Source organism: Periophthalmus magnuspinnatus, chromosome 7 (genome assembly GCF_009829125.3).
Source record: "Periophthalmus magnuspinnatus isolate fPerMag1 chromosome 7, fPerMag1.2.pri, whole genome shotgun sequence".
In the NCBI taxonomy this organism is placed as follows: Eukaryota; Metazoa; Chordata; class Actinopteri; order Gobiiformes; family Gobiidae; genus Periophthalmus; species Periophthalmus magnuspinnatus.
Genome location: NC_047132.1, coordinates 32,095,758 through 32,113,584, shown reverse-complemented (window position 1 = coordinate 32,113,584; position 17,827 = coordinate 32,095,758). Strand labels below are relative to the sequence as shown.

The window sequence follows — 17,827 nt, the reverse complement described above, 5'->3', positions numbered from 1 at the left end:
TTGTGTCTTTATGGTTCTCATCTCTGTGGATTATTTTGTTATAATTTACACATTTAAAATCATATTCATCCAAAACGACGTAATAAACTAAACAAATCCGCTGACGTCCGCGTTAGAAAACCGCGGTGTCCGATGGGAGCCGACGTCGCCGTAAACGTCATCACGACAAAGCGACGTGTAGCTGTCGGCGCCCCCTGTGGGTAACTGCGAGTAGCGGATTTTCTTTTCATTTGTACCAAAATGACGACGCGACGCTGCCGAATCCTACGAGTGTCACCGTTTGAGAAAATAAAACTGGAGAAGGAAGTTATTAGAGCGAAATGGGCGACAGTAGCGGAGTTGGTCGAGTGTTTTTCCACTGATGCGAAGGTTGGCGGTTCGAATCCCGCTCTCGACGTAAACATCATTGGTTGAGCGGCAAAACGTTTAACCCACCTGACCGTCTGTGTATGAATGAGTGAGTGGTTCCTTGATGTAAAGAGATTGAACGTGGAAAAGTATTATATAAAAATCTGACTATTTACTGTGTGCTCTGGAGTATAAGTCGCACCAGCCAAAAAATGTAGAATAATGAAGAAAAAAACATGTATAAGTCGCATTTTGGGGGAAATTTATTTTACAAAATCCAAGCCCAAGAACAAATATTTTATCTTTAAATCAAGTTCTAATAATAATAATAAAATGTGGACCAACAGGCTGAATATCAGTACATCACGCTAACGTAACACATTTATATTTATTCAGCTCCATGAAGCACAGACAGAACTGAACACGTGTCTGGTTTGTTAACGTAAGATATTAACAGTTAATCAGATAAATAAAGAAGAAAAAACAACAAGTTTACTCTGGATCTCACTCCAAATCAATAAATCCACTGAATTCTTCATCCTCGGTGTCGCTTCTGAACAAATCCACCAACTCCAGAGGAAGATGAAGCGTCGCTCTGGAGAATATGATTTTATTTTAGGGGCGTTTTTGTTCAGTTTTTCTCAGATGTTTTTTTTTTTTTAAATCACCGTAATGTTGAAATGTTAAATGTTCAGTGGTTCAGGAGGAGGAGATACTGGTACAAGTCTAGAGCGAAGAACGAAGATGTGACATTATATAGTTTAATAATTTCACATATAAGTCGCACCCCCGGACAAACTATGAAAAAAACTACAACTTATAGTCCAGAAAATACGGTACTAACTTTTATCCAGTTTATATTGGACGACTGAGGGATTACACAGACAGAACATGGCGCGTACGTCACAGTGGAGGTGAAAACGAGGGCAGATCGACAAAATGGCGTCTTGAAAATAGTCGATTAAAGATTAAACTCAAACGTGAATCAGTCCAAAAACGACTTCAGAGGCTTAACGAGAAGAAACGACTAGAACATGGCTGCTCAAACTTTTTCCACTAAGGGCCATATGTTAAAAATCTCAAAATATTGGACACAGAGCCACAGTCAATAATTCAGATGAGTGGATTTAACATTTAACATTTTGACTTCTTACTTTAAATAAGACTTGAAATGTTTATATTACGTCTGTAGGACAATGATATTATTTAGGTTATAGAGGTAGGATTACTCAAATTTGCCATAAAAAGTACTGATTATGATCATTTGAGCCAGTTCAACGGCCAATAAAAATTAGTCTGAGGGCCGCATTTTGCCCCCGGGCCGTAGTTTGAACACTCCTGGACGAGAACATGGTTAAACGCTTTTGCAGAACAGGTCTGAGTTAAAAATAACACAATTATTAGTGACTTATTTTACGATTTTAGGCGTGCGTAGTCTAATAGATCTTCAAAATGAGGCTTTAAACATGATTTAGTTCGTACAGGAACGTTTTCGTAGCCGGTTTGTCGAGTTACATCCTGGATATTTAGGCCCCGTCCACGCGTCAACCAGTGTGAAGACGTTGAGACGACAGGCAGAGCGAGCGTGTGCAGATAGGGTCGTGAGCTGAGAATGTGCTACTCATCCGAACGGCATCGGGAAAGCAGGGCGCCGCGGAGCAAATGCGATGTTTCATTATGGAAATAGCGCTTTGCGGCGTGCTCCGGTGAATTATAAGTTCCAGATGTCTGGGTAGCCGGGGGCGGGCTCATATCAAAGCGCGCAGAGTTTTGGGGAGGCATCGGCGTGTGCGTGTGTGTGTGTGTGGGGGGGGCGGTTGGAGAAGGGGCATGGGGGGTGGAGGCGGCAGAGGCGGTAGGGGCTGGGACCACCGCCAGCTGGCCCGGAATGATGGCACCGAGGCTGGGGCGGAGACTGGAGCAGAGGGGGGCATTCATTTCACAGTCGCTGATTTGAGTTCACATAACAACAGTGTACATAAGCAGGCATTTCCATTACATATGCACTCAATTATGTTTCCGTTTCATGTGAGAGATTAGCGTGGATCAAACGGAGAACCCATTTTTTGCGAGGATTTGCGTACGCGAGGAAAGAAATCACGGCGTTCTCTTCCCCGTCTGTGTAGACCTTCGAGGCGCGATGTCGTCCGCCTACTTAACGCAGCTACGTATACATCACGGACAGACGCGAGGTGTTTTCTGGCAACTTTCCGTCAAAAATCTCAGCGCTGATGTCGAATTTGGCTGCGCGCGTCAGAAACGGCGAGCTTTCACTATTGATCGTCGTCGTTTCACTGCTTTCTTTCATGCCGATGTGCTTAACGTAGACTGTGTGCGTTAACTGACAGAGCTAACCTGCTAGCTGCCGCGTTACGGATAGGAAGTGAGCATGGATCCACTTCACTTTACACTGAAAAGACTCGTATTAACCCGCTCTACATGGTCCTGGTGTCTTTATTTTGCTAATTATCCAGAAATCCCGTCCAGAAAATTGTTGTGGAAATCCAGAGTTTTACCTATGACGCAACAATACGAGGAAAATGAGGAAAATAGAGCATTCGTATTGACCCGCTCTACATGATCCTGAGGTTTTTATTTTGCTATTTTGTCTGCAAATCAAGATATAAACATTAATAACAGACAAATTGGGCGCCTTCTTTTGCCACGGTTGCTCCGGCTAGCGTTAGCAACAGGTTTGATTGACAGCGTTGCTAAGGAAAGAGGGCTTTACCTTCAACATCCTCGCGCCGGACTGGTTCTTTGTTGTGATACTTGTGGTCAGAATTCCAAACATAGAACTCGGCTCCAAATTAGCCGCTATAACTGCTCTAGAACGGATTAGCTTCATTCGACCGGAGCCGACCGCTGTGGGTGACGTCGCACTCGCTAAGTCCACTTCTTTATACAGTCGATGTCCCTTAATAACTGTAATTTCATCCCATCAGTTTATACTTACACTACAGCCCAGCAAATCAGCAGTTAGGAAGATATTTATCGTGTTAAATATCTCCCAAAGTTATAATCACACAGTTTGACCCTTAAACTGGCTCTATGTACAGCAGCGCGCTAGCTAGCTCACCGTATCTCAAAACTAACAGTCACACAAAATAATAAACTGTTAAAATTCACATTAATTAAAATAAAGACTACGTAATTATTTTAAACGTTGAATACTTCAGTTTGAGGTGTTGCTTTAATGTTTATTCTGCCTCAAAATTAGCATTAGCGTTAGCATTGAGACACAAACATGTCTCTTTCTAAACACAGAAGCGTCTCTGGTGAAGTATTTTGTTTGTGTAGTGTCTAACACGTTCAGTGACATCCATCCTAACCCTCTAACCTCTGACCCCTGACTTCTGACCCACCTGCAGCTCCGTGTCCGTTGTCTAACCCTAACTCCCTGACCTCTGACCCCTGACCCACCTGCAGCTCCCTGTCCACTGCCTCATCTTTAAATATTTATAAATTATTAGCGTGACTCTGCAAAAACCTCATAGAGATAAAACTGGACAGGAAGTAGTGACGCTAACAGGAAGTAGCAACGCTAACAGGAAGTAGCGATGCTAACAGTGAGGTTATTATCATGCACAAATCCAGTTCTTTTAAATCCATACGGTTGCTTATTCTTTCTCACTTCAACTTTGACAACACAAACATCAACTTCAACCAGCTGCCAAGTTATTTATTTATTTATTTATTTATTTTATTATTTACCACGGCAATAAACTGAACTATGTCGCGGGTGAGTGTAAAAAGCCTGTTCTCTTATTTCAGTTATTTCAGTGTTTGAAATTAAGCTCGTCCTAACAGTTGAGCGGTTTATTTACAAGTTGCTATGGTGATGACCTCAGCGCAGTGATACAGAATGTGATTTAACCGCTGCCGGAACTACTTGCGTGTTATGTAGTATTAACGCCGCTGGAATCCGCACTGACCCTGATATATGCATGAAGAACCTTGACCAGAACTCTTTTTTTTAACATTTTTTACATATTTCCATCTTTCTTCCCGTACTCGCGCGTCCGAGGGGAGCTCACTAGCGCCCGTTAGCATGTGCAGATAAAAGGATCCGAGGCATGGCTTATTCAAACTCCGCTGATCTTTAGGGGGCCCCACCTCTGTATTCTTCTTGTACTGGTTTGAGCTCGTCCGGCGTAGCCCTCAGTGAAGACGAGGAATACATTTGTCTGGCCTTTGCGCTGCTGCTGGCCGGTCTGTTCGCACACGACGCCATTTTGGAGCGAATCTACATTAACGTTACAGTGCGCCGGCGTTGGAATGTGCGCGTTTAAAGGTCCTATATTACGCAAAACTGACTGTTGTGAGCTTTAAGTCATGTTCTAACGCTGTTTCCTCCTCAAAAACACACTGGAGTTGTGATTTGTTTCATTTTGTTTGAGTTTATTACCAGTCTGTAACATCTCCAAAGCTCAAAACACTCCGTTACACCTTGTGATGTCATCAAGTGGTAGTTTTCAAGTGAACAGCTGCGTTTTACCTTTAGTTCAGTCGAGATAAGTGGCAATTCCAGAAGCTGAAATGATCCAAATGATTCTAGAAAAATGAAGATGTGTGGAGTTTAAAAACGCAGCGGACGCACTTCCTGTATTACCACTTGATGACATCACAAGGTGGAACAGAGCGTTTAGAGTGTGTTAAACGTGTGTGGGTGAAGCAAAACACAACTCCAGGTCTGTTTGTGACGAGGAAACGACATTAGAACACAGAGAATAGGGTAATATTCGCCGTTTAATATGATAAACGTGTTTGGATAAATAAAATTAAACTGAAGTCACTGTTTTTGAGCAACGGTGGCTCAGTTTGTAGAGCCACATTTCTACACTTCACTATTTTTTTTTTTCCATGACCGACGCTGATTGTTTAGAATCCAGAGCAGTCGATGTCTGATAAACTCTGCCGTTACAGTACGTACGGCAGATTTTAATTATCTTTGTAAATGATCTAATTAAAACTGACTCCAAACTCACCCGTGGCCCTTTTGTTGCAGTGTAGACTTGTTTTGTGTAATTATTTCTTCAAACTAAATTGTTCAGATGAAGCTTTGTGTTGATCTTTTAAGCAACAGATCGACCAAAACAAAATACCGACCTGTGAGATTTAAGGTTAAAAAGTCCAACTATCATCCCAGTGATGTTGAAACCGGACGTTTATATACGCTGTAAAAAGACACGTACGCGTTTGTTTTGGTGTTTTTTGTTTGTTTTTTTCTCACTGTTTGAGACTCAACTTTTCCTTTTTTCAGTCAGTTGTGATTAACAAAATTATTTCTATTTGCTAAATTACCAGAATAATGAGAGATGGATTTTTTTTTTGACAACTTTTCATGACTTTCTTCATTTTTAATTTTATTTATTTTTTTGACAATTTTTCATAACTTTCTCTAAAGCCAGAAGTTTATATACACTATATGATTTTTTTTTTTTTTTTTTTTTTTTTTTTTTTTACTTGAAATCAGACTCAACTTGTCCTGTTTTAGGTCAATTATGATTACCAAAATAATTTCTATTTGCTAAATTACCAGAATAATGATAGAAGGATTTATTTTTTCAATTTTTCATAATTTTCTAGGCCAGACGTTTACATACACTATATAATTTTTTTGTTTGTTTGTTTTTTTAGTTTTTTTTACATGAAATCAGACTCAACTTGTCCTGTTTTCGGTCAATTGCGATTAACAAAATTATTTCTATTTGCTAAATTACCAGAATAATGAGAGAAGGATTTTTTTTTTTTTTTGACAATTTTTCATGACTTTCTTCATTTTTTATTTTATTTTATTTTTTTTTAGACAATTTTTCATAACTTTCTCCAAAGCCAGAAGTTTATATACACTATATGTTTGTTTTTTGTTTTGTTTTTGTTTTTTTTTACATGAAATCAGACTCGACTTGTCCTGTTTTAGGTCAATTATGATGAATGATTTTCAAACTGTCTGGAAGCTCATTATTAAGTCACAGCTGCCCTGGGACTGACAGAAGAGGCCGTCGTTCTGCGCCGTCTCTCTGATTCTGTCCCACGGTCTCCTGTCCGAGTCCTGACCAGCCCCGACCCGCTCAGCTTCAGGCGTCCGGTTAGTTTAGGCGTCGCCAAAGCAGCGTTAAGTGTTCAACCCAAAGAGACTTAGTGTTTGTCTGAAGTCGACGTCGTAGATTTAATGTGTCCTGCTGTTTTGCTCTTGTGCCTGAGCAGCCTCTCCACACTTCTCCTATAGCGGCCATATTGTTACAGTCGGCATGTTTTTCCGCTCCATTAGCTGCACTGAACTGCTCAGTCGACAGTTTGTGTAAAACGCAGAGCTCGAAGAAACTGAACATGGCACCTCTCCCCCTCTCTCCCCTCCTCTCTCTTCCCCTCGCTCCCTCTCTTCCCTCCTCTCTGACTTCGTCTCTTCCTCTCTCTTTCTCTCCCTCAAACTCTCTTCTCCTCTCCCTTCCTGTCGCTCTCTTTCTGTAGGGAGGAGCCTCTTTGTCATCCCCTCTCTACCTCTTCCCTTTCTCCCTATTACTATCTCTCTCTCATCCTCTCCCCTGCTCCCCCTCCTATCTCTTCTTTCCCTCCCTCCCTCCCTCCCTCCCTCCCTCTCTCTCTCTCTCCCTCCCTCTCTCTCTCCCTCCCTCCCCCTCTCTCCCTCTCTCTCTCCCTCTCTCCCTCTCTCTCCCCCTCTCTCTCCCTCCCTCCCCCTTTCTCTCCATCCCTCTCTCCCTCCCTCTCTCCCTCCCTCTCTCTCCCTCTCCCCCCTCTCTCTCCCTCCCTCCCTCTCTCTCCCTCCCTCTCTCCCTCTTTCACAGACACAGATCATGTCATTTGTTTCACATTTTTCTTTAATCTTTTGTGTTTAAATTTTTCTTTGGTCATTATTTCTTTTGATTTGGGCCTTTAAACCTGTTTGGGCCGAGCAGATACAGGGACATACAAGACGGCCCACGCATGGACCGGCCCACGCATGGACCGGCCCAAACAGGGACCGGCCCAAGCATGGACCGGCCCACGCATGGACCGGCCCAAACAGGGACCGGCCCAAACAGGGACCAGCCCAAACAGGGACCGGCCCAAACAGGGACCGGCCCACGCATGGACTGGCCCAAACAGGGACCAGCCCAAACAGGGACCGGCCCAAACAGGGACCGGCCCACGCATGGACTGGCCCAAACAGGGACCAGCCCAAACAGGGACCGGCCCAAACAGGGACCGGCCCACGCATGGACCGGCCCAAACAGGGACCGGCCCAAGCATGGACCGGCCCACGCATGGACCGGCCCAAACAGGGACCGGCCCAAACAGGGACCGGCCCACGCATGGACCGGCCCAAACAGGAACAAACAGAACAAACTCACAGACAAAGAGAAAGCAGTTTTTTTTAGAGTCCACAGTGAGCCACACTCTTCAGTTTCAATACACGACAAGAGCCAGAGCCAAGAGCCAGAGCAGAGCCAGAACCAGAGCGAGAGCCAAGGGCCAAGAGCCAAGAGCCAAGAGCCAAGAGCCAAGAGCCAAGAGCCAAGAGCCAAGAGCCAGAGTAGAGCCAGAACCAGAGCGAGAGCCAAGGGCCAAGAGCCAAGAGCCAAGAGCCAGAGCCAAGAGCCAGAGCCAAGAGCCAGCACCACCACCCGCTCCTGTGGCCCACTCCCATGTTGTTTTATTTTTACTCACAAATGTCAAACTCTCTGCAGTGACTGTTAAAGAGCTGTGTGCAGTCAGGGCTTTAAACAGAAAAAGTAGGTTCCCAGAGCGGCCCAGAGCGGCCCAGAGAGGCCCAGAGAGGCCCAGAGAGGCCCAGAGAGGCCCAGAGAGGCCCAGAGCGGCCCAGAGCGGCCCAGAGCCTAAAGACGGAGTTTGATCTGACTCTGGTGGGGTTTTATTTTTGGTTATGGACCATTTCAAATACATCTGGGGCGACAGAATAAAACGATCGATTCACATTTGAAGCTTCATAAGAGTCAAAATCACCATGAAATACTTTTACTTTTTACTCTAATTACATTTTAAACAGGTACTTTAATACTGTTCAGTAGATTTTTTCATGTGATACTTTTCCTTGAGTATTTTTTGCTGTGGGGTCTGTACTTTTACTTAAGTAACAGGATCTAGTCCTTCTTAAAATCACAAGTTCGACCCATTTTAAAATAAAACTTCAAAATGTTTCTTGTTTTCTCCAGTTTTAATAATTGAGGCAGTTTTTCTTCTGAAACATGATAAATATTTTGGAGCAGTTCTATTTCTCAAAATAAAACATGGAATTATCTGTAAAATAAAACCAAAACACACAGAAAACTTATGTTCTAAAAAAATAACCTGTCAAGTTCTTGTCACGTGATTCACTTTGAGCTGAAGTTTGGACTGAAGCTTTTGGCTCCGAGTCCGTCTGAGTTTACACAGTTTAGATTTAATAAAATAAAACAGCTCTGGTTTTACAGATCGGCTCCTTCAGTTTCACTTTAATGTGGCTCTTTATCTGCATTTGACCCAGTGTCTCTGTGGCCTGCAGGGGGCGACAAACACAGGCCTCAGACTGTGGGTCAAACTCATGTGTGATTCTCATATTTGTTTTTACAGAGTTGAGTTTTTGTTCCTTTTCTCTGTATTTTCCGCTGAATTAAACTTTTCAAAAACACAAGAGTTTTATTAACAAAAAATGAAATGACTTTTTTGGATTCGTTTTGTTGAAAATGACACAGACACAAACTGTCAAAGTGAAACTGTAATTAAAAACTCCAGCTGAGTTTGGAGGAGCGAGTGTTTGAGTCACTGCCTCCTCGCTCCCTCATCCCTCCTCGTTCCCTCCCCCCTCACTCCCTCGTTGTTCCTCGCTCCCTCCTCACTTCCTCCTTCCTCACTCCTCTCTTCCTCTCTCCTCCCTCCTCGTTTCCTCCCTCCTCGTTTCCTTCCTCCTCGTTTCCTCCTCCCTCCCTCCCTCCTCGTTTCCTCCCTCCTCGTTTCCTCTTCCCTCCCTCCTCATTTCCTCCCTCCCCCTACCTGACTTGTTTCCTCCTCCCTCCCTCCTCCCTTCCTCCTCATTTCCTCCTCCCTCCTGACTTGTTTCCTCCCTCCTCCTCCCTCCTCCCTCCTTCCCTCCCTCCTCGTTTCCTCCTCCCTCCCTCCTCCTCCTCCCTCCCTCTTCCCTTCCTCCTCGTTTCCTCCTCCCTCCCTCCTCGTTACCTTCCTCCTCGTTTCCTCCCTCCTCATTTAGTCCTCCTTTCCTCCTCCCTCCTGACTCATTTCCTCCTCCCTCCCTCCTCTTCCTCCCTTCCTCCTCGTTTCCTCCTCCCTCCTGACTTGTTTCCTCCTCCCTTCCTCCTCCTCCCTCCTCCTCCTCCCTCCTCGTTACCTTCCTCCTCGTTTCCTCCCTCCTCCTTTAGTCCTCCTTTCCTCCTCCCTCCTGACTCGTTTCCTCCTCCCTCCCTCCCCTCCTCCCTCCCTCCTCCCTCCTCGTTTCCTCCTCCTCCCTCCCTCCCTCCTCCTCCTCCCTCCCTCTTCCCTTCCTCCTCGTTTCCTCCTCCCTCCTCGTTTCCTCCTCCCTCCTCCTCCCTCCCTCCTCCCTCCTCCCTCCTGACCCGTTTGCTCCTCCCTCCTCCCTTCCTACTCGTTTCCTCCTCCCTCCCTCCTCCCTCCTCCCTCCTCCCTCCTGACTGCATTCTGACAGGATTGTGACAGGATTGTGATGTTCTGGCGCCGCTCTCTAACCCTGACATGTGTCGGTAAATTCACTCTGCAAATTGACAATTTCATGTAACCTTTGGCCGTCGAGGAGCCGGTGCAGCTCTGGGGCTCCGGGCAAACGTGAGCGTCATGAAAATCTTACAGAGACATGATGAAGAGCTGCACCTTGACACGGAGCGCGGAATATTTTTAAAGTTTCTTCGGCTCGGAGAGGTTGTGGGTTCTATCGCTCTAGTTTTGTGATTTGAAGTGGACAAACCTTCAGCCGCTCCATTAATTGAGCGAAAAGTAGCAAACAATGATGTATTTGTGGATTTTGAAGCTAATTACTTTAACAAAAATACACTACAAAGCCTATAATGATTAATATTAAAGCGCTAACTGTTTCACAAAAAGTTTACAATGATATTCTTTCAAAAATCACCTAATTGTTACGCAAAAATGGTCTGTAAAACGTGATATTACGTTTAACCGCTGTGCGTTAATACTGCCTGACGTACACAAGTAGTTCCGGCGTCGGTTAATTCACATTCTGTATCACTGCTCTGCCATGACATCACCATAGCAACGGGTAAATGAACAGGGACTAGTTTAATTTAAAACGTAGACTCTTTAAAGACGAAGTGGATGCGACGTCGCCCACAGCGTTCGGCTCCAAATGAAGAAGAACGGGAGCAGACGATCGTTCACGGGGATCGTTCTGTGAATCTTTATTGTCGGTTACACCAAAACACGTCGAGTTTAAGGCAGTAAAGTCTGAAGAAGTTGAGCTCACACAAATGTTTTCTATAGTCGAAAAATTCTCTAAATAAGAAATGCAGGGCCGGTTCAGATTATAAACAGATTGAGCAGCTGCTTAGGGCCCCAAGGTCACTAGGGGGCCCCCAAGAGCTTATATAGTTGCATTGAAAATAAAATAATATAATATGTAAAGTTATACCATAAACACTGCTCGGGTGTTTACAGCAGCTGAAATATCTCACTATAAACATGTCATTTGGGTTTTTTTTGGAAATAGTAGCAAAATATCTGCTGAGGCTGAGAGGATTTTCACATCCAGAGACGCTTTTTCACAAAATGGCCGCCGTTCACCAGCAACATCAGAGCAGCTTTTAGAGACACGTCTGTGACGGACGTGTGCGGCCACGGGGGAGGAGAGAGGGGGAGGGAGGGAGGGAGAAGAGGAGAGAGGGAGGAGGAGGGAGGGAGGAGAAGAGAGGAGAGGAGAAGAGAGGGAGGAGAGGAGATGGGGGAGGGACGAGAGAGGGAGGAGGAGGGAGGGAGGAGAGGAGAGAGGGGGAGAGGAGAGAGGGGGAGAGTAGGGAGGGAGGAGGAGGGAGGAGAGGAGGGAGGAGAAGAGAGGAGAAGAGGAGAGAGGGAGGAGAAGAGAGGAGAGGAGAAGAGAGGGAGGAGAGGAGAGAGGGGGAGGGAGGGAGGAGAGAGGGAGGGAGGAGGAGGGAGGGGAGGAGACAGTTTTAGAGGAGAGAAGAGAGGGAGGAGGAGAGAGGAGAGGAAAAAAGAGGAGAAGAGAAGAGAGGGAGGAGGAGAGAGGGAGGAGGAGAATGGGAGGGAGGAGGAGAATGGGAGGGACAGGAGAGAGTTAGGAGGAGGGAGGGAGGGAGGGAGGGAGGGAGGGAGGGAGGGAGAGAGGGAGGGGAGAAGGGAAAAGAGAGGGCGGAGTGGAGAGGAGAGGGAGAAAGAGGAGAAACGGAGGAGAAGAGAGTTACGAGGAGAGCGGTAGGGAGAAGAAGAGAGGGAGATGAGGAGCGGAGAGGGAGAAGAGATAAGATAAGAGAGGAGAGGGAGGAGAGGACCACAGTTGTGTGTCCAGTGAGTGAGTCCCGTTTGTGAGTTTGTTGTTGTTGTTTTTCTCGTCGACTGAAGATGAAAATGATCCACGAGGATAAAATCTTTACATATTTATATTTTTAAAAGTTTATTAATATGAGCCGTGTCTTTACAAAAAAGAAAATAATAAGTGAAGAGAAAGAAGAGAAGGAGGAGGAGAAGAGAGGACTAGACACACACGAGCAAATCAGCACACACACACACAAACAGACAGACACACACACAAACAGGCACACACACACACCGACACACACACACACAAACACACACACACACACCTTTCATAGAGGAGCGGCTCAGGAGGGGGAGGGGTCAGGAGGACAGATGCCTTTGATTCTTGGTGAAGTGTTTTGTTTTGTTTTGTTTTTTTTATTCTATCAGAAAAAAACATAAGATGAACATTGTAAAATCTGGAAATGTAAGAAGTTCTTTACAAGTACACAAAGTACAAAAAGTACTGCTGCTGCTTCAAATACTTCATTTATTGCCATGGAAATATTACATTTTGTGAAAGTGGATGTGTATTTGAAAAAGTCTGTTTCACTGTGAAAGTAACAAAGGTTCAGCTGCACATTATTATTTTTATAGGAAGGAAAAAAAACATAAACCTGCATTTGTCTAAAAATAAAACATTTTCTTCCATTAATGTTTTTTTTTTCATTTTTCTCCTGCTGTTTCCGTTACCAACTTTATTTTTATATTTTACCCACCGCGGCGAGAACAATCAGCCTTTCACTTGTGCCGCTGATGTTTCCTGAACATTTTCATTTTTGTTTAGACTCAAAAAACATTTTCCACTTCATCCACAAACTCTTCACTCCTCGTGTGGTCGCCACAGCTGCCCCGGGACAGACTGAGACGAGTGACAGCCCGTCTGCTCCTCAGGCTCCTGTGTCTCCATCACTCACTTCACAGACGTGGAACATTCTGGAGCTCAACAGTCCAAGTCCAAGTCCGAGTCCAAATTTCTATTTTTCCCGTAAACCTTTAGAAAAATGCAAATATTAGGAGTTCAAAGGCATCGTGGAGGCTAACTAGCTATGTGCTAACCAGCTGCGTGCTAACTAACATCCATAACACAATTGTTTTAAGCTCAACGGGATCATGGAGGCTAACCAGCGACGTGCTAACCAGCTGCGTGCTAACCAACTGCGTGCTAACCAGCTACGTACTAACCAGCTACATGCTATCCTGCCACTTCCTAACCTGCTACATGCTAACCAGCTGCATGGATATTAGCTACATGCTAACTAACATTTATAACCCAATTGTTTTAAACCTAAAGGCATCGTGGAGGCTAACCAGCTGCGTGCTAACCAGCTGCGTGCTAACCAGCTGCGTGCTAACCAGCTGCGTGCTAACTAATATCCATAACATGACTGTTTTAAATGCAAAAAGCACATTAAAAACAAAATTTCAGAAAGAAAAGACAATTATAGGTCTTGTGGTCATTAGTTACCACCATAGACTGTTTATATAAATGGACATAGCTAACCTGCTAACCGCCATGTTCCAAATAGGAAGTGATCACGTGTGCACTTCCGGCTCCATCGACTCTGGCTCCGATTCACTTTCTATTGAAAAACTGTGTCCTCTCTCTGTATCTGCTGCTGTCAGACTCATTTTGGTCTTAAATGTTCCTGACTTGACAATTCCCCGACTTCCTGATTTGAACTTTGATGAAACTTTGAGAAGAAGGGACACTTTTATTTTAGTTTATTCTTCTTATAAATATATTGTACACTCCTTTTATAATTTTATATCTAAAAGTTGTCATTTTACTACAATTACCCGTGTCCATTGTTCTTGATATATCTCAGCTCCTACAAACCCAGAGGTCGAGACGTGTACGTACCTTAAAGTTGGTTACAAATGTATTTATGGATTCTGAAGCTAATTACTTTAACAAAAATACACTACAAGGCGTATAATGATTAATATTAAAGCGCTAACTGTTTCACGAAAAGTTTACAATGATATTCTTTCAAAAATCACCTAATTGTTACTCAAAAATGGTCTGTAAAACGTGATATTACGTCTAACCGCTGTGCGTTAATACTGCCTGACGTACACAAGTAGTTCCGGCGTCGGTTAATTCGCATTCTGTATCACTGCTCTGCCATGACATCACCATAGCAACGGGTAAACGAACAGGGACTAGTTTAATTTAAAACGTAGACTCTTTAAAGACGAAGTGGATGAGACGTCGCCCACAGCGTTCGGCTCCAAATGAAGAAGAACGGGCGCCGACGTTCACGGGGATCGTTCACGGTGACGTGTACGTAGCTTAAAGTTGGTTACACAAGATATAAACATAAATAACAGACAAATCAGGCGTGTTCTTCCTCTTTTAGTCCACGTCTTTACACAGACTATAAACAAACCCCTCCGCCTCTTAGCCCTGACTCAGTTTCTTCACTAATAAAGCAGTTCTCCCAGTAATGCTACCCGATGCTAATGCTAAGCTAATCCAAAATCACTTGGAACTCGAGCTTGTTTTTCCCTCTTAAAGTGCATCTAGTCCACCGCATTGAAGTAGTCAGTGAATCAGCCGCGGACCACCTCACGCGAGCGGCTAATGGCGGAGATGAATGGGCTAGCTAATCCGTACGGGCGTGTAGCGTAGGGGAAGGGGCCTTTAGCCGTGGAAGTGTTTTGTAGTTCAGTAAAGTTGTGAAGAGCTTTTAAAGGTGTTGTGTTTCCTGGGCTTTCTATAAACAATACGACTGTGTTCAGCGGCGGCCGTGCTGACGACTGTAAAGTGAAAGTAATTGGTGTAAAACGGGGTTATGTTTACTGATGCTAGCTGCTCTTAGCCTTTAGTGCTGTTCTAGCGCTGGATAATTAGCTCGGATAAAGGAAGTGTGGAACAGTCGAAGCGATCATGACGGCTAAAGACGAGGGGAAAATAACATAAAGGCTGGATCCATAAATGTGTTTTGTGTTTTATACTGAAGAATTCTATCGACTGTGAGGCGTAAACGATGAAAGAAAACGTCTTAAAGGTCCGAGAGGGCACAAAATGGAGTCTCGTGAGGTTTAAGACGTGATATAAGGAGGTTTTCTGCCTCAGAGACAGACCTGGAGTCACTGCCAGGGACTAAAGCAGGACTAGACCAGGACTAGACCAGGACTAGACCAGGACTAAACCAGGACTGAACTAGGTCTGAACCAGGACTAAAGCAGGACTGAACCAGGTCTGAACCAGGTCTGAACCAGGGCTGAACTAGGACTGAACCAGGACTGGACAAGGACTGAACCAGGACTAAACTATGACTAAACCGGGACTAGACTAGAATTGACCGGGACTAAACCGGGACTAAACCAGGACTAAACCAGGACTGAACCAGGTCTGAACCAGGACTAGACTAGGACTAAACCAGGTCTGAACCAGGACTAAACCAGGTCTAAACCAGAACTAAACCAGGACTACACCAGGACTACACCAGGACTGAACCAGGACTGAACCAGGACTGAACCAGGACTGAACCAGGACTAGACCAGGACTAGACCAGGACTGAATCGGGACTGGACAAGGACTAGACTAGGACTAAACCAGGACTAAACCAGGACTAGACCAGGACTAGACCAGGTCTGAACCAGGGCTGAACCAGGACTAGACCCGGACTAAACCAGGACAAGGAGGCTATAGATGTTTCAGGACTAAAGCTCATCCATTTACAGATAAAGTTCAAATCTGTAGAGCCCAATCGAGACGAACGGACAAAAATATTCAAATGTCCGACACAAAACTAACTCTTGTAGCTTTAAGTCGTGTTCTAATCCTGTTTCCTCCTCAAAAACAGACCTGGAGTTGTGTTTTGTTTCATTCGCACATGTTTGAGTCACATTTTATTATTAGTCTGTAACATCTACAAAGCTTAAAAACGCTCTGTTCCACCTCGTGATGTCATCAAGTGGTAGTTTCCAAGTTAACAGCTCCTTTTACCTTTAGTTCAGTAGAGATCGGCTATTTCCATGGGTTAGTCCTGGTCTGGTCCTGGTTTAGTCCCAGTTTTGATGTGATGTGTGTGGAAGTGTAAACTCAGCCGCACTTTTTCTGGAACAACTTTGAAAATCAGTGTCGCTCGTGAAAAAAATTCCGCCATGTTTCTTTTCAGGAGCGACAGGGGGGACAAAGAGGTCTGTTGTCCCGGGTTCCATTATCCATCGTCTTAGGTGCCCAGAATTGGACCCTCTTCCAGTTAATTTCTATTAGAGGGGGGCCCATGTGAGGTGTCTTACCCTGGGCCTCCATATTTCTGTCAACGGCCCTGGTCAGGAGTACCTAGCTGGAGGATTTGTGCAGTGATTTTGTGCACGTTTTTGGTTTAAAATCAAACCCAGAAACCAGTGACCACCCAGTACGAGGTTCTGGAAGTAAATCCAATACATTTTTCCTAGACTTTCCAAATAAAAAAGAGGCTAATCGGCTAAGCTAACAAATACCAAACAGAACAGCTAGAATTTTTTTTCTTTTTTTCCAAGTTTAAACATTTGGATTTCTCAAAAAGTCTTATGGGAAAATGGAAACGGTTCACCTGGATCCTCTGCGGGCTTCAAAGTGCCCGGGTGTTTAGCTCCGTTGGGGCCTTCTCTCGCTGGGAGGCAGTTGCTAATGCTAACCGCTTTGCAAATACGCCTCTGTGAACGCCATAATAATACACAGCCTTTACTGAGACGTCTTTAGTGAATAATTCATTGGCGAAATCTCACTCCAGATGTTCCACAGTCGTACAGTGATACAGACATATGGCCGCGTTCTGGTTCCGTCTATATTTCCCTCCAAGAGCCAACGTTAGCTCACTGTATTTTCAAAAGTGCGTTAACTGCTGTCAGACTGTCACGTTCTTGCTTAAAGGGCAAATATGACTCTATTCTCTGATTCTAGTGTCGTTTCCTCGTCGCAAAACAGACCTGGAGTTGCGTTTTGTTTCATTCCCACACACGTTTAACTCACAAACGCTGCCAAAATGCTCTGTTCCACCTTGTGATGTCATCAAGTGGTAATACAGGAAGTGTTTTTAAACTCCACACGCCTTCATTTCTAGAATCGTCTGGATAATTTAAGCCTCGGAATTGCCAATTTATATAAAACGACAGGTTAAAAAGGTAGATTTTAACTGGAAAACTGCCACTTCATGACATCACAAGGTGGAACTGAGCGTTTTGAGGTTTGGAGATGTTACAGACTAATAAGAAACGGTTACTGAAACATGTGTGAATGAAACGAAACACAACTCCAGGTCAGTTGTTCCAAAATTGGCCCGTTTTCCTTGTATTTTAAAGGGGGGGCCTCATGAGCCTCTTGCCCTGGACCCTCATAATTCTGCTGCCGGCCCTGGATATACAGAAAACATCAGAAAAACTTGAATTTTTGTGACTCAAACATGTGTAAATGAAGCAAAACACAACTCCAGGTGTGTTTTTGAGGAGGTAACAACATCATAACACGACTTAACGCTCACAAGAGTTAATTTTACGTAATATATGACCTTCAAATTCTCAAAAGCCACTTCCTCGTCTTTATTCTATCGCTACTTTCGACTCGTTCTTTTACCCAGTCCACTGTCTGAATCCCCTAATCCCTGCTTTTTGTCCGGCAGGTCACACGGGACTCCAGCTCAGACCCTCCGCCCGTCATCCTGTTCCCATCGTCTGGCCGCGGCGCCTCGGGGTCGCTGCGCAGACACAAGAGGGACTGGGTGATCCCCCCCATCAACGTGGCCGAGAATTCCCGAGGACCGTTCCCGCAGATGCTCGTCAGCGTAAGTACCGTCGCTCCTGACCGGGTTTTCGCTCAGGAATTCCATGTGGGGGGGTTGTTCAGAACCGCTCGGAATGCCGATGGAAGTATTCCCAAAGATGTCGATAATGGAACGTTCAATTGCGTTAGAAAATCGAATTTGATGATGTTAATACAATCCCCAAATGTAATTAAAATCACAGGAGT

At 44.7% G+C, this 17,827-nt stretch overlaps 1 protein-coding gene across 2 annotated transcripts in view; it reads left to right on the top strand.

The window, feature by feature from the left end:
- Nucleotides 1-17,827, top strand: part of LOC117373074 (cadherin-4-like) — a 535,276-nt gene that overhangs the window by 366,877 nt on the left and 150,572 nt on the right. Inside the window, exons 5-6 of one of the 2 annotated variants that reach the window (XM_055223000.1) lie at nucleotides 11,669-11,705; nucleotides 17,498-17,642. In XM_055223000.1, the coding sequence (XP_055078975.1) occupies nucleotides 11,669-11,705; nucleotides 17,498-17,642 (182 nt within the window). Of the gene's footprint in view, nucleotides 1-1,832; nucleotides 1,837-11,668; nucleotides 11,706-17,480; nucleotides 17,643-17,827 lie in introns of both variants that reach the window. The other variant, XM_055223001.1, reaches the window with a different exon arrangement.